The sequence below is a fragment of the Entelurus aequoreus genome, linkage group LG14 (genome assembly GCF_033978785.1).
Source record: "Entelurus aequoreus isolate RoL-2023_Sb linkage group LG14, RoL_Eaeq_v1.1, whole genome shotgun sequence".
NCBI lineage: Eukaryota > Metazoa > Chordata > Actinopteri > Syngnathiformes > Syngnathidae > Entelurus > Entelurus aequoreus.
In genome coordinates, this window is record NC_084744.1 from 46,779,402 (window position 1) to 46,796,722 (window position 17,321).

Genomic DNA, 17,321 nt, shown 5'->3' on the forward strand with positions numbered 1-17,321 from the left:
GAAAAATGGAAATACAACACAAACTGTAATACAGTTTAAAATCTGTACACAATATGGTATAAAACAATATTTACATGAACAAAACAATGTGTTGATGTCACAAGCAGGTCTTGAGTATTTTTTTTATAATTCTTTATTATTATTTTGTCTTAACTTTGCACATTGTTAAAGCCATATCTCAAGAATTATTTGATACATTTTCCTCAAATTTGGCACAAACTCAAACTATGATTATTATAATTTTTTTTAAGTCAAGTGCACTGTAACCTCACATTCTATTTTTAAAGTATTGAACTTAAGTAACTAAAAAAAAAGAAATAGTAAAATACTCTGAGGGATTTTTCTCTAATGTGGCAAAAACTCAAATCTTTATTAGAGAACTAACTGATTAAGTGTGACTTTGCGTATTCTGAACGAGGGAGACCTTGTTCATCTCTTAGCTATCAATATCAGAGCCATCTTCCCATGTGCTTTTATCCTCTGTTTCCATGGAAATTTTGGCACCGACACAAATCAGTACAGGACAGTCTTGCAGACATACAGGAACAGATGAAGAGAGCAGTTATGATTTTGGTTTACAGAGTAAACAACTAAAACTATGGTTTTGGGCATTGTTTTCTCTAAATGTTTTCTCATTTGTCTAAACATGGCCAAGGACACACATAAATGTGGGTTTCCTGGACATTACCTTCATCACTAAAGGAGAAATCTAATCTGTGGGAGAGAGTTATTCTGCCATTTTTAAGTATGTTTTTTTTGAGCCGTCGGCTTGAAGCGTCCCTCTGTCTCTGACTACCTCGTCGTCATGTGACATGAGTGTGTGTCTGTTATGATTTTGCATGCAGGTTTTGAGGACCCGCCTTATTTTGCCTCTGATTGGCCAGTCCGTAATGTTTCGCCCTAACCTTAGCCAATTGTGACTCACCATACGAACACCAACAATCATCATGGATTTTCTCCGTATGTATGGATGTTGTCATTCATCCAGGTCATTGTATTTTCTCCATATTTTTGGGGGTCTTGATTTGCAGTCCATTTTTTCTCTTTGTAGCTTGTAGCTTTAATGTAAAAAAAAAAAGTAGCTAAACTACCTCCAAGCTACTGGAAAATGTAGTTAAGCTACATGGCTTAGCTACATGTAGCTTGTTACTGCCCATCACTGGCATTTGTCAGATCGCAAAATGGCGGGCCCGGTCGGAACAAACACATTTTACAAGAAAAGAATGCAAGAGTGCTATTTGTAAGAACATACAGTGGTTGAAAAACACTGTGTTAAGGAACTGAATCGTTAAGAATTAAGAATGGACCGTGGAATCGGAACAGGAAAAATCTTACCAATTCCCATCCCTAATCCTGATGCAAGATATGCGCCAAAGTGCAATAGGTACTTGGTCGTGATGCCTTTCTCTTATAATAAAACTGTCAGTGCCTAAAGAGCGCTGCATTTATTTCAATGTGAAAACTCTCCTTTTGTTTCCTCCTTAGTGAAACCACACCCTGCTGCTGCTTTTGTACAGCCAGCACCCAATGAATATTCACTAGGAAGAGGTGGGGTCCCACTTTGAGAATGTCAAAGAGTGCAAGCTCCGGGACATTGGACAACTCATGATTCAGCAGTATTAGAGGTTTGCCTTCAAAACGCTGGTAATTGAGTGGAAATATGATGAGGATATGAGAGCGACACAGAAGCTTTTGATCTCATAACAACTGAAGCGTCCCAGTACAGTATGGATGGATACATTGCACTTTTGTGTGAGCATGATATGTGTATGAGTGCCTCTCTCACATAATGGCTCCATTCAGCGATAAAGATGAGGGGCCATCAAGTGACCGTTTTCAAAGAAGGTCTCATGCAGGGCCCCAACAAGTTTACGACTCATACTTAAGGGGGAAAATTAATTTGTTTCACTTGGTTTAAGATAATAATGATGGCTCAAAATGAAGGCTGATATTGTCTATCATTAGAGATAGCAAATTGCATTGATTTTCTATTGGTTGCTAGTGGATTTAAATATTATTTTGTGGGTGGGGCAAAGAATACTCAGGGACATATTCCCAACATTTTTATATAAGTAATACATCAATGGTGGAAATTATTATAAATGATGGAAGAAGATCGGTAGGTTGTGAGTTCAAACCCCGGCCGAGTCATACCAAAGACTATAACAATGGGACCCATCACCTCCCTGCTTGGCACTCAGCATCAAGGGTTGGAATTGGGGGTTAAATCACCAAAAATGATTCCCGGGCGCGGCACTGCTGCTGCCCACTGCTCCCCTCACCTCCCAGGGGGTGAACAAGGGGATGGGTCAAATGCAGAGGACAAATTTCACCACACCTAGTGTGTGTGTGACAATCATTGGTACTTTAATCTTAATCTTTAATCTTAAAATAGCATCACATCATCAAATAATATTAATATTCTTGTATAATACAACTACTACTACTACTGATAATAATAATACCACTCTTACGAGTAACTACTGTATTTGCTGTTTATAACTACACAAGCAATTACCGCAATTTTCACCCAACACAAATCAAATCCTAATAATATGTGAATACTACTAACGGGGCGGTATAGCTCGGTTGGTAGAGTGGCCGTACCAGCAACTTGAGGGTTCCAGGTTCGATCCCCGCTTCTGCCATCCTAGTCACTGCCGTTGTGTCCTTGGGCAAGACACTTTACCCACCTGCTCCCAGTGCCACCCACACTGGTTTAAAATTGTAACTTAGATATTGGGTTTCACTATGTAAAGTGCTTTGAGTCACTAGAGAAAAGCGCTATATAAATATAATTCCATCCATCCATTTTCTACCGCTTATTCCCTTCGGGGTCGCGGGGGGCGCTGGAGCCTATCTCAGCTACAATCGGGCGGAAGGCGGGGTACACCCTGGACAAGTCGCCACCTCATCGCAGGGCCAACACAGATAGACAGACAACATTCACACTCACATTCACACACTAGGGCCAATTTTAGTGTTGCCAATCAACCTATCCCCAGGTGCATGTCTTTGGAGGTGGGAGGAAGCCGGAGTACCCGGAGGGAACCCACGCAGTCACGGGGAGAACACGCAAACTCCACACAGAAAGATCCAGAGCCCGGAATTGAACCCCAGACTACTCAGCACCTTCGTATTGCTAATACTATTAATAATGATTATTATTATAATAATTAGAGCTGTGCCAATCCATTGGCCGCCGATCGGTATTGGCCGGTTTTCGTGAAAAAGTATGTCTATGTTCCCCTTTATGTATTTTAAAAGGGAACTTTTTAAAATGCTGCCTATCATTCACAATCCCTATGTAAGACAATAACACATTTGTTTTCTTTTTTTATGCATTCTGTGCAGTGCATTTGTATGCATTTCCATCTGCAAGGACTGTAGATGGAAAGGAGCTATTTAGCTATAATCTGGTGCAGAACATATCTGTCTTTGAGCTTAATGTCTCTGTGCACAGTCCCTTCAAATAAAGACTAAACTAAAAAAAACAACTAAAACCAATATGTACTGTACTGTGCAATCATCGGCAGTGCGCCTTATAATCCAGTGCGCCCTATGGTCGGGAAAATACGGCAGATAGATTTTTTTTTTCTCAATTATTATTTTCTAACTCAAGGAATAATTCCCTGAACACAGAAGGACTTTGAGGGAAAAAAATGAAAGGATTTAAATAAAGAAATAGATAGTATTTTTTTTAATTTTGTTCAGTTATTCTGTACTTTTGACTTTGTTTTGTTTAAACAATTGTACGTAATTAAAGAAAATAAAGAACTAGTTCAAATATTGTGTTGTTATTGTTACACTGTCAATAGCACGCCCCCTAAATAAATGGATTTTATAGTTAATTCATGTGATCAGTATCATTATTGGTATTGGCCGATCTCACTGGATGGATGATCGGTATCGATATCGGCAGCATAAAACCCTGAACTGAATTAAAGGCATAGCTTTGTATGAATATCTTCTAAATGGGCAGTTGGTTGACGTCAGAAAAGCCACTTCCTGCTTCTCTTTGTGTCCCCCCTCCCAAAATAACACACACACTGTTAATCCAGCTGGTGCCATCTGCCCACGTGAACACACACACAGATGAATGTGCACACACACACACACACACACACAACCACAAGACCTCTTAGCTTTTAGCTTTTTGTGTACCTTCACCCATCCTTCAGGTCTTAAGGCAATGACAAACGCTGATGTGATGGTAAATGTGACAGCAGCCATGTCAGCCTGTTAAAGCTCAGACACGCTGCCCTCCAGAGGTTGCAAGATGAGCACTTTAGACATGGAGCAGCACCACTGGAGTGACTGGTAATGGTATATCACGGCCCCTGAGGGGGAGAAAAAAACGCTGCCAGGATACATTTACCAAACAAGCCCTGACGGACTTGGCACCTGGATGTGAAAATACAAATGTCCCTAAAAAAAAACAAACATATGTAATGAACTAAAAAAAAAAAAAACCTGTTTCACTACAATCCCAAACCATTGTTTTCACATAGGAAATTGTATTATAAAATAGTCCAAGGTAAAATTTTTGCTATCATTGAACCTGTACTAACAAGTTTTCAGTAACACAACAATTATATATACAGTATATATACTGTTTCCGGCATCACAACATGCCTTGTGGTGCTTGTTGTAAACTGTTGTTGTTGCTGTTGATTACATGCGTGGCAGCTTGCTAAAGTTATGTGTTTAGTTTTCTTTTTTTGTCCTGTCCAGCTACTCAGGCAAATCAATAATTCCCTCAATTCCCCCCACCCCAAAAAATTGATTAACTCGCTTGAATATAAAGACAATATAACATATATCCATAAACGTGGATGCATATGAAAAAGTGCAATATATTTATCTGTACAGTAATCTATTTATTTATATCTGCACCTTATTGCTTTTTTATCCTGCACTACAACGAGCTAATGCAACAAAATTTCGTTCTTATCTAAGATGCCCATATCGGCTGCATAAATTGACTTTACAAATGCAGCTGAGATAGGCTCCAGCACCCCCCGCGACCCTGAACGGGATAAGCGGTAGAAAATGGATGGATGGATGGAAAAGAGAAGAGTGGTATACTTCTCTTGATGATTTTTGATTTGGCTTTTACATGATATTAATGATTTTATTGAAGTCATTTGTATTTTACTTTTTATCCTATTAGTTATGCAAGATTTTATTTAGTTATAATTATTTATTCATTTATTTACTGTATATATATATAATTATTTATCTATTTTGTATTTTTTTTTTCTATAAATCTTCATATGTCTTACTTGTATTTTATTCTTTATCTCTATACATGGTTCTTACTATTTTACAAGTTTTATTATTTTTATTTTCCAACGTTCCTCAGATGAGCCATCTGCCTCAGGGGTTATCGGCCGTGCTCGTGGGGGCGCTTTTGTGTCAGCGTCCTGGTGGCCATGGTCTGATGACCTCCTGGTGCAGATGGCTCCTGTGATAGTGTTTAGTCACATGTCTCCTCGGTACTCAGCCATGCAATCATTGGTCCATATAGCTCCATATGTGTGCATGTTGTGTGTGTGTGTGTGTGTGTGTGTGTGTGTGTGTGTGTGTGTGTGTGTGTGTGTGTGTGTGTGTGTGTGTGTGTGTATGTGTGTGTGTGTGTGTGTGTGTGTGTGTGTGTGTGTGTGTGTGTGTGTGTGTGTGTGTGTGTGTGTGTGTGTGTGTGTGTGTTTGTGTTTGGTATCTGTGTCCTTGTGTACGTAGTGATGGGTGATATGGGTCACTGGGGTATAGTATTTAACTTTGTAAAGCACTTTGCATTGCATTTCTTTTATGTATGAAAAACGCTTTATAAATAAAGCTTGTTTTGATTTGTTTTGATTTGTTGCCTTTTTTTTTTTTGACTTTATTAAATGGATTTATATTATTATTTGGTGCAGCCGGGCCGGAGCAGGAGGGGATGGAAAGAGAAAAAAATGAAGACAGAGGGGGGAATTGCGGAGATAAGAGGGGGATAAGACAGTGAGACAACAACAACAACAACATCAGCAAATAGGATATGTACAAATATGATGGTAAAAGTGATATCAAAGAAGCAGTTAGTGAAATAAATATTAATAATACAGAAATGACAATTAGCATTATTACACTATAAATTGAGCAATGCAAATTCCAATAGAAATAGCACTATTGATAATGAATAATAACAATAATTACCTCTATTATCAACAATACAATTGTTTCAAATGCAACAATACATATATGTAATGATAACTTGAAATACAAAATAAAGCAGATAAATGGAGGGGAAAAAAAGAGAAGCCAACTGTATTAACCTTGTAGATTGTTATAGTAGCAATAGGTTAAGCTTTGCCAGTGTGCCATGTGTTACCCAGTTTACCCTAGGGCAACAACGTTAATATATGTTTGATGAAACATGATTATATGCATGAGTGTATGTATGTATATGTACTTGTATATGCACAGTATGTGTATATGTATGCTTGTACAGTGAATGTATATGTACAGTATGTGTATATGTATGTCTGTACAGTGAATGTATATGTACAGTATGTGTACATGTATGTTTGTACAGTGAATGTATATGTACAGTATGTGTATGTTTGTACAGTGAATGTATATGTACATGTATGTGTATATGTATGTTTGTACAGTAAATGTATATGTACAGTATGTGTATATGTATGTTTGTACAGTGAATGTATATGTACAGTATGTGTATGTTTGTACAGTGAATGTATATGTACATGTATGTGTATATGTATGTTTGTACAGTAAATGTATATGTACAGTATGTGTATATGTATGTTTGTACAGTGAATGTATATGTACATGCATGTGTATATGTATGTTTGTACAGTAAATGTGCGTGTGGATGTACAAATGTTGACTGTGTAGGTATGTACTGTATTTGTGTATGTATGTGGGAGCGTAGGTATCTATGTGTGCGCGTATGTATGTATATATGTATGAAATGTATTTATTGTCCTTCATTTTTGCCCCCTATAGTCGTAGTAGGAGGGTTGATTGTATGTTGGGAATTAGTGCTTTTGTGGAATTTCATTACCTTTTGTTGTGCATACCGATAGTTCAAAACAGTCAGGTAGATAGATGGTTTACAGACTGAATGTGGAAATGATTACTTGATTCTGTGGACAGAAATAGTCCACGATACTGGCAGAGTTACTTCCGGTGTCACTGTCCTGTGCAAATCGCCAGGAGATAACAAAGTGTTGATAAGAGAGAACAAACACTTCTTTTTAACCTACTTTTAAAGCTATTTTTCATGGACCCATCACCACCATACTCTTTATTTCCGACTGCATGTAGCAGGATTTCCTCCAGACACAGCGATGTCCATACAATGCCAAAGAGATAAGCTCATTCTTGTGCAGTTACAAAAGGTGTTGATCCCAAAGCTACGGAACTTCCTGCATGCACACACTGAGCCGCCCCCTCTCTTAATGATGTACATCATAAGTAACAGGCGAGGTGAGGTTGTACGGCGTACGTTTTCAATGGCTCTCTCTCGTTAGTTATTAATAAGCGCCACTTTGCACAAAGGAAATAAACAAAGCAATGCAAAAGAAGCCATGAAGTTAGGAACGTTGCAGCAATACAACATTGTATGAATAAATAATGGCACCCAAATGCTATGGAGAAGTGTGAGTGCAGGCCAGGGAGAGAGAGGGAAGGGGAATCACACCCACGTCTGGCATGTTTGAAATGGCCTGGTGCGAGTACGCCCTTAAAAGTGTTGCCTTACACATCAATGCCATACATAGAAATTGTTAGGAAATGTATACAGGCATGACCCAGTTTATTCAGGCAGTATTGTATGTTGTCATCCAACTATTTCTGTTGACCAATGCAAAACATACTAAAATAGCACAATGGTTGTAACTGTAACTGTTGGTCAAAAAGCTCAATAAAAACGATTACGATTTTTATTGCCGGATTTGTGTAAGTGATGTTCCGAACAGGGTTCCATAAAGATGATTCCAATACTGATCATCAATGAGTGAGATTGGCCGATATCAATACTGATACCGGTTACACCTATACATTTTTTATTTTATTCATGGCGAGTGTTATTTACAGTTTAACAATAGTAACGTCATGGCTCGAGCGCATCCTGCCGTGCGCCTCTGGACATGCCCATGGGCGCTCTTGACAATCTGCAATCTTCACACCTGATGCTGATGAGGAGGCACCACACTATTTAGACCGGCGCGTCCTACGTTACAGTGCCAGAACGTAGCTACTTGTACATGTACCGTAAGCCCTACACGTCTCTAGCTTTTTGCTTATGTGCTTCCTCGCTCTCTCTGTTTCCCCTCCTCTGTGCTCATCGTGTTGTGTCCTGTTCCCTCGTCCCTCAGCTCCCCTCAGTTTTCTGGTTTCGAGCTGTGCGTCTCGTCTCCCTGGATTCCCTCTGGACTTCTTGCTGCCTCCCTGGATCTCGACCTCTCGCCTGTCCACGGACACTGACGCCTCGCTCTAGGCCTTGACCTCTCGCCTGCCTACGGACCTCCGAGCCTGCCTTGCTCTCTCTGGACTTCCGCATCTCTCACAACACGCACCTTCAACACCTCCCGGTAACACTCACCAGTTAATCGCATCACATAGTTACACACCACGTATTCTGTTTAATTACACACGTCATATTCTCTTGATAATAAACACGGCTAAGGCTTAACTACGTCCCCGCCTCCGTGCCGTCTTCTTCTCCCCTGTACCGTTACAAGTAATACCATGAACTGATTAACGTGGACCCCGACTTAAACAAGTTGAAAAACTTATTCGGGTGTTACCATTTAGTGGGCAATTGTACGGAATATGTACTGTACTGTGCAATCTACTAATAAAAGTTTCAATCAATCCAAAAAAAAACTATATTTCGCGAGTTCCTTATTGTCTTTAATTACATACAATTGTTTGGGAAAAACAAAGTACAGTAAATAGTACACACAACTAAAAAAAGCAAAAACTACTATATATTACTCTCATAAATCATCTGTTTTTTGCTCTCAAAGTCCTCCTGTGTCCAGGAAATTATTCCCTGAGTTTGTTAACATTAAAAAAAAACAACAACAAAACATTTTGAGGAAGATAAAAATATCGACTTAATCACAACCATATACTGATATTACCCTTGGTGTCGACACCACCAATTTAATAATCGATTCGCTCTCCTCCTATGTGTTGTGTACTTACCCAGCAACAGTTAGTCTGTAGACTCTTATTAATCTACTTGGTAATTTCCTGTTAATACTGTAGCTGATTACTTTCTGCTGTAACATGGTTCCATCTACACTTCCTAAAGTTAGTAAGCGCTTATCTCTGGTGTTGTTAATAGTTATAGTTATTAGCATGCGTGCTCTGGGTGTGTGACATGTTTAGCCTTGTGGTAATAATACATGATAATGATACTTACTAGGAGTGTCAACAACAACAAAAAAGTCAGCTTAATCGTGATTCTTATTTGTAATGATTCTTAATTGATTCAAAAAAATCAAAAATAAATATTTTTTACAAATCTGTCCTGTCCAGCCACTCAGGCAAATCATATTGTTAATGTTGACGCCCATATTTGCTGTACAGATTTACTTTAGAAAAGAGAAGTGTTAGATACTTCTCTTGTTGCCTTATTTGTATTTGACTTTATTAAATGTTTGAGAAGCATTTTATTTAGAAAGGAAAAGTTTTATTTTAAGAAATATAGACATTGATCAGAGCTGTTCATTTATTTTATGGAGGACTGTAGTTAATCATAGAACTGGCATCCAATGTTATTAAAAAAAAGTATAGATTTTGAATTGAAAATCGTGAGAGAATCGATTCTGAATTGAATCGTTATCACCAAGAATCGAATCGTGTGGTGCGCAAAGATGCACAGTCCTAATACTTACGATACTAACAAATGCAGTTTATTTGCCATAATGGAGGTACTTTACGGGAGATACACAATTAGCTTCTCGATGCTTGTCAGTCATGGACTAAAAATAAATAATGTCAGCTAGGTGTTGACTGATTAACAGCGCCAATATTTGTGCCAATGCCAATCAAAAGCCAATGTCTTTTGCTGGGTCCTCAAACACACAAGTACATGTATCTGCAGTCCACAGACCCTTAAAGACGTGCCTACAGGGGGTGACAACAATGGAAGTGAAGCTTGTCTTAAACTAAAGTAAAGCTGGAAAGATAATACGTAATACAGAAATCAGAAATAGATTTTAAAAAATACAGCTGAAAACAAGTTAGGGTTAGGTTTGCATATAAACAGCCGAAAAAGCCATACATTTAACAACCGAAATAATAACAACTATGGTGCAATACATCACCCATCTTGGATCACGTTAAAAATCCAGTGTCCACTCTCGCGTCTTCACTTCTGTTGTCGTCAACTCTTTGGACGCAACTTAGAGTGGGCGCGACTTTGAGTGTCTGCAGCTAGACCCTTCTCCAAACACACGGCGGATGGTCAGGTGTCTAGTCACTCGGGTGTGTGTACGAACGAATGTGTTGAAAATACATAAACACAGAAAACTCTCCCTGAATTGTAATAAACATCTCAGTCCTCTACATGTCACAACTACCAGTAACGTTACTATATATTAGCAGAATACCGTAAAAACAGTGGCCTTGTGGTTAGAGTGTGCGCCCTGAGATCGGTAGGTCGTGAGTTCAAACCCCGGCCGAGTCATATCAAAGACTATAAAAATGGGACCTATTACCTCCCTGCTTGGTACTCAGCATCAAGGGTTGGAATTGGGGGTTAAATCACCAAAATTATTTCCGAGCGCGGCCACAGCTGCTGCTCACTGCTCCCCTCACCTCCAAGGGGGTGGAACAAGGTGATGGGTCAAATGCAGAGAGTAATTTCACCACACCTAGTGTGTGTGTGACAATCAGTGGTACTTTAACTTAATGAACACAAGCGGTAGCTGTTAGCTGGTAGGGCCTCACGACATGTCCGTACAACATTTGAAAGAAAGCTGCTGAGAATATCGATATGGAAACAGTCCGGTATAGTAGAAGCATGTTTGTGTGATAGAGAGAGATACCGTATTAAAAAACTCAAACTAAATTCAGTCTAGTTTTATTGCAGGGACACATGAAGAGGATAGAGAAGAGTGTGTGCCACATGAGAAGCGGCAGAAAAGCAAAGCACAGTTGTCGAATTAAATGTATATCCGTAAGAGATGTGTTGCATATGCTTCTATATATACACACACGTGTTTATGTGTAGGTTACCAAATAATGCATAATAATACAAAATGTGAATTGTTATAATCATGCCTTGTTAAAGATGTTAATAATGTAACTTATGATATTTCTATATAAACAATGCTTTTGAAGATCTGTATATCAAGTTTTGAAGTTTATATCGCTACATGACACTGTCTTAACTTTTTCTATTTTGTAATAAAGTCTAATATTGCTAACGGCCTGTCAATATCAATACTTGTGAATTTGGAATAATTTCATCAATCACAGTTGACATTATTAAAGGATACACATCATTTCAGCATGTCTGTGTGGCAGGGGATACACATTAGTGCAGTGATACCAAACTTAAGGGAGCTATTTATTATTAAGAATTGTATTTAACTTTACACAGGATGCAACTGTGCCAAGAACATCCTTGCACTTTTTGTTTGTGTTTGTTTGCTTGTCTGTAAATAAACATACTTTAGGCATTTAAACAAAGTTATGTGTTGGAGTTTGTAATAGTATTATTCTAAATTTTGATGCTAATATGTCACTTTTACTGTAATTTGAATATCGGTTATCGCCTCCTTCACTACTAATAACGGCTGGGCGATATGGACGAAAAAGTATATCTCGATATATTTCTACTTAAACTCAATATTCGATATATATCTCGATATATTTTCCGGTGAAAGTATAAATATTAAGATATTCATTTTTGAGCGAGATTCAGTGAAATTGAAGTGAATGACAACTGTACTGTAAACAGTCAGTGGCACTTTTATTAACCCAGTTAGTCAAGATGGGTATTAACAGCACAGAAAAGAAACTGTTTAAGTAGCACAGAATTACATAATAGAAATAAAATAGAAAAATATTCTTTCATAATATAAATAACATAGCTGTGCAAATAATACAAAATGTATCAAAATCAGATAAAAACATTTTTGCAGGCAGGCACTTTTTAATTCCCAGTCGATGTAATGGACTGTCACACAGGTACGGTTCTGGTCAGCGCCAAGTAAGTGACTTTACTTAATTGTGCGGCTATGATCTTTCTCACCTCGGCGTACATTTTTGGCAGCACTTCTCGTGCGAAATATACCCGGCTTGGCAACTGGAGAACAGTTTTGATTTGGGCTTACATGGTAAACAACTCAAATGAATGTTTTATCCAGACGCATACATTTGTCCAAATGTGGCCAATTAGACGCATTGTGGGTTTCCTGGACGTCGTCTACATCGCTAAAATAAAAATCTAAAGAAGAGAATTCCTCTGTAATCTTCCTCTAGTTTTTTTAATATATAAATCGCCCGCTTCAATATTCCCTCTTCTCTTCTACGACACTCTTGTCGTCATTTGGGATGTCTACCAGGAATGGAAATCATGCCTCTGATTGGCCTGTCCTTAATGTTTTGCCTTAATCTCAACCAATCGCGACTCATTATAGTAAACAACCAACTAGAGATGTCCGATAATATCGGACTGCCGATATTATCGGCCGATAAATGCTTTAAAATGTAATATCGGAAATTATCGGTATCGGTTTCAAAAAGTAAAATTTATGACTTTTTAAAACGCCGCTGTACAGAGTGGTACACGGACGTAGGGAGAAGTACAGAGCAGTTGCGTCTCCCAATCATTCTCCCGATTTTCCCGAGAGACTCCCGAATTTCAATGCCCCTCCCGAAAATCTCCCGGGGCAACCATTCTCCCGAATTTCTCCCGATTTCCACCCAGACAACAATATTGGGGGTGTGCCTTAGAGGCACTGCCTTTGCGTGCCAGCCCAATCACATAATATCTACGGATTTTCACACACACAAGTGAATGCAAGGCATACTTGGTCAACAGCCATACAGGTCACACTGAGGTTGTCCGTATAAAAAACTTTAACACTGTTACAAATACGCGCCACACTGTGAACCCACACCAAACAAGAATGACAAACACATTTCGGAAGAACATCCGCACCTCATGCTCTCTCAGGGAGAGCATGTCCCAAATTCCAAGCTGCTGTTTTGAGGCATGTTAAAAAAAATAATGCACTTTGTGACTTCAATAATAAATATGGCAGTGCCATGTTGGCATTTTTTTCCATAATTTGAGTTGATTTATTTTGGAAAACCTTGTTACATTTTTTAATGCATCCAGCGGGGCATCACAACAAAATTAGGCATAATAATGTGTTAATTCCACGACTGTATATATCGGTATCGGTTGATATCGGAATCGGTAATTAAGAGTTGGACAATATCGGAATATCGGATATCGGCAAAAAAGCCATTATCGGAAATCTCTACAACCAACCAATCATGGATGTTCTTATATGTGCAAGCACGTCTTGGAAGGAGGAAGGGGAGGGGTTTAGTAGCCCATGAAGTGTTTTTGAGGGAGTTGGAAGCGGGGGAGAACAAGGAACACAACAAATAAGCGGTGTTTGGTCATTTTAACGTGTAACAAATTATATCGATATTACGATATTTTCGTAATTCATATCTTGTTTAAAAATATATCGATATATCTTACAAACTTGATATATCGCCCAGCCCTACTACTAATAATCAGTATTGGCCCTGAAAAAACATACCAGTGGATTTCAAGTGTCAGTCAGAGGGGATCTGCGTTAGTGATTGGCAATACAAAGATGCAACCCGCAATAGCGATCACTTACATTTTCACTAAAATCGTCAGATACATATTGGTGGCCCAAATGACATCCCAAATTTGTATATTGACTTTTGCTCTAAAACCCAAGTCACCTCTACTTCACTGTCTCCATTCAGTCCCTACTACAATTCCCAGCTTCTCATTTGTCAACTGATAAAAAAAACAAAATTATTAATTTCAGAATCTATTTTTATTAAAACCTAATTTGCAGCACCACAGATCAGGATAAAGTAGCATCTTACCTTCCCATAGTCAGTGGTGAAGACCAGAGATGCATCATCACAGGAGCTGACAGTAGAGGGAAGGAGCTGTTCTTTATGCCTCAGCCACACACGGGACCCCTGCAACGTAGTTAGCAAACATCAAGCATCTTAAAACAAGGCTCATTGCAAAATTGCTGGGTGAGTAGTAGCTGTCTGTTTTGGAAGAAAGTTGTTCCCAGTTTCTTTACATTACTTTGACTTTGTCAATAACCCGCTCTACCGTAGAGTCGTGCTCTTCGGGATGCGCCGTTTTGTGGGCGGTCTTGTGTACATAGCTCAACTTCGACAGCGTCTTCTCACTGTCATCGTTTTTGTACCGCTTGTTTTTAGCCCTTCCATAGCGATTCTACTGACAGATATAAGTTAGAACTGTACGCTACTTTGTATTAGAAATGGCAATAGCGGAGAATGAATGCCCCATAACAAGAGGATAGAGAAAAAGGAGCTTATTGACAACGGTGCAGACTACAATGGCACATTTTCGGGACTTATGCAGATGCTAAATACACATCAGGAACCAATACTTGAGAAAAGTTGGTTTTGCATAATATTCCAAAACAAAACACCAGCTAATATGTCTCCTAACAGGTGCCATTTTTCTGTCCTTATACACACACCATAATATTACCCGTATGTTGAAGCATAGTACACCTGACTACGGTAGCCGTATTGCACCACGTTCCATCAAGCGGTGCGGCTTAGTAGCTTACCGAAGTCGTACTATAAACATTTTGACAGATTTTTGAGCGCCATGTGTAATGTTCCATATTCTCAATAATGTCACGCTTGGGTCTCATTTTACTGCGTGGATCGTTCTCCCCAGATGCAGCAAGAACTTTGGAGGCAGGATGCAGTTAAGGAAATGATTTATTCCTCGTAAATCATACAGAAGTAAACAGAAAAGCGTGCTGATTGCACGGGAAGCTATGGCAAAGCTAACGGAAAAGCTTGGCATAGAACACACGAGCAAAGAAGCAAGGAATCGTCAAACGTAACTGTTGATTAAAGCAAACAAGACAGCCAGACAGTGTGTGGCGAAAAACTGGAATAAGTAGCTCTCTGATTAGTGCCCGGAAGCAGGTGAGCGTCCCTAACACTAATCAGAGGCAGGTGAAACTAATCAGCACCCATGACAACTAAAACACAAACCCAGGGGTGCTGAAAACAGAACTGAGGGAGTCAAAACTAAACAAAACATGATCCGGGCGACGGATCATGACAAATGAAAACATCAACGTTTTGGTGTTGCTTGCTTATACGTGGCTGCCATCTACTGGTCATACTTATCATTACACCATGTACCAAAAAACCTTGCTTTGAGGTTGGTAAGCACAACCAAAATTAATACAAACATTACGTGCACCGACTTATAAGGCGTACTGTCAATTTTTGACCAAATAAAAGGATTATAAGTGTTCCTTATCGTCCGAAAAATACGGTACTTAATCACATTAACATGTTATTGCGGTATCATCCATCATCATTATTAATCTGATTACCATTAATATACATTAAAAGTGCATAATTAATGGTAAATAAAATTAATTCACATCAATGCTGTGATGAATTAAATCAAAATGTTTAATGGTTTGACAGCACTGCATTCAACACAATTTTGAGTGACTAATCATTGTTACTCAGCACCAAAGTGGTCCAGGAAACATGGGACAAAAGGGAATTGTGTCCAACAGAGCATAAAACTGAACAGATCGATATGCATGGATTCCACTTGGTAACCTTATACAGTACAAGGTCACCACTTTCAGACATCAATCCTTATTAACTATTTACAAGAGCCGAGCCACGTGTACACACACACACACACACACACACACACACACACACACACACACACACACACACACACACACACACACACACACACACACACACACACACACACACACACGGGAAAGAAGTGTTACGTGGGGACAACCAACAATATGTGTTGATGTACTATGAGAGTACAGTAATTAGTTACATATTAGACAGTTATAGAAGTTTTTTTTTTATTTCTTAGTTATCCTTAGACAAAACTATCCCTTCAAAGCCACTCTTACCAACATGCTTCTCCCTTCATTTGGCTAATGGAGCAGGGCTAAATGTGTCTTTCCCAAACCACAAGGGACAGCAGTTTGCCGGGTCTTGTAAATTAGCAAGAGGAGTCTGAGCGGAGGGGAAAGAGGAAGGGTGCACGTATGTTTCACCTCCCATTGTGTGTAAAGGGGCATACAGGCAAAAATAGACTGCTATTACTGTAATTAAAGCACGTGTCGACACATTTACACGATTTAAAGTAGTGCCTGGTACCAGCTCGGTATATTTGGCCTATACTCGGGGAAAATCCGCGTGCAGTTGGGAGATTATTAGGATTTATTCCATTGACACAAGACAATCAGGTACTGTTATGTAACTGGACTGTTCAGGGACTCCACTCAAGGAGAATATTACTGCTAGTAGCTGCTGGCAAAAATCATGTGACATTAGACAAACGGTTTGCATACACAACAACAAAATTCTCCTGAAAGCTCTGCAATGGGCATTTGTGTTTTATATAATGGGGCTTTTTTTTTTTTTTTTTTTTTTTCTCCCCAGAAATATATTTATATAAAAAATATATATATTTATAGCATGAGCAGCTGGTTCTCAGGAAGAGTAAAACATGAAGGTATTTTGTTTGATATGCTATAGCAGGGTTCGGAACAATATAATATTTTTTAACACTGAATACATCTAAATGCGTGCATTTTTAAGTAAGACTAACATTTTTTGAGCATAATAAGTCTCCTATTCTTTTTAATAACATTGTTATTCTGAAGCTAAACAATAATGAATACAATATTTCTTACCGTTAATGCGACTTCTTGAAAAGCTGCGGTGGCAAACGGATGGATGGATTAAAATGCATGAGAATGTTTTATATTTTGAACGTTATTTTTAACACTTTGATTACCAGCGGAATTATTCATTACTTATCGTGTTAAGCAATGGCAGCTATGATTTATCTGAAAGCCAGATGCAGTCATCAAAAGAGCCACATCTGGCTCGAGAGCCATAGATTCCCTACCCCTGTGCTATAGCTTTCAAAATTAACCTCATTCACAAGTACTGTCACCTACAAAAATGACTAAAAATGAAGGTATTATGCATACCAGACCAGTAAATGGTGATAT

General features: G+C 38.7%; 1 protein-coding gene across 3 annotated transcripts in view; it reads right to left on the minus strand.

Moving 5' to 3' along the window:
• Window positions 1-17,321, minus strand: part of myo10l3 (myosin X, like 3) — a 216,170-nt gene that overhangs the window by 146,226 nt on the left and 52,623 nt on the right. For all 3 annotated transcript variants that reach the window (XM_062070009.1, XM_062070011.1, XM_062070010.1), the window contains one exon: window positions 14,128-14,226. In XM_062070009.1, the coding sequence (XP_061925993.1) occupies window positions 14,128-14,226 (99 nt within the window). The remainder of the gene's footprint in view (window positions 1-14,127; window positions 14,227-17,321) is intronic.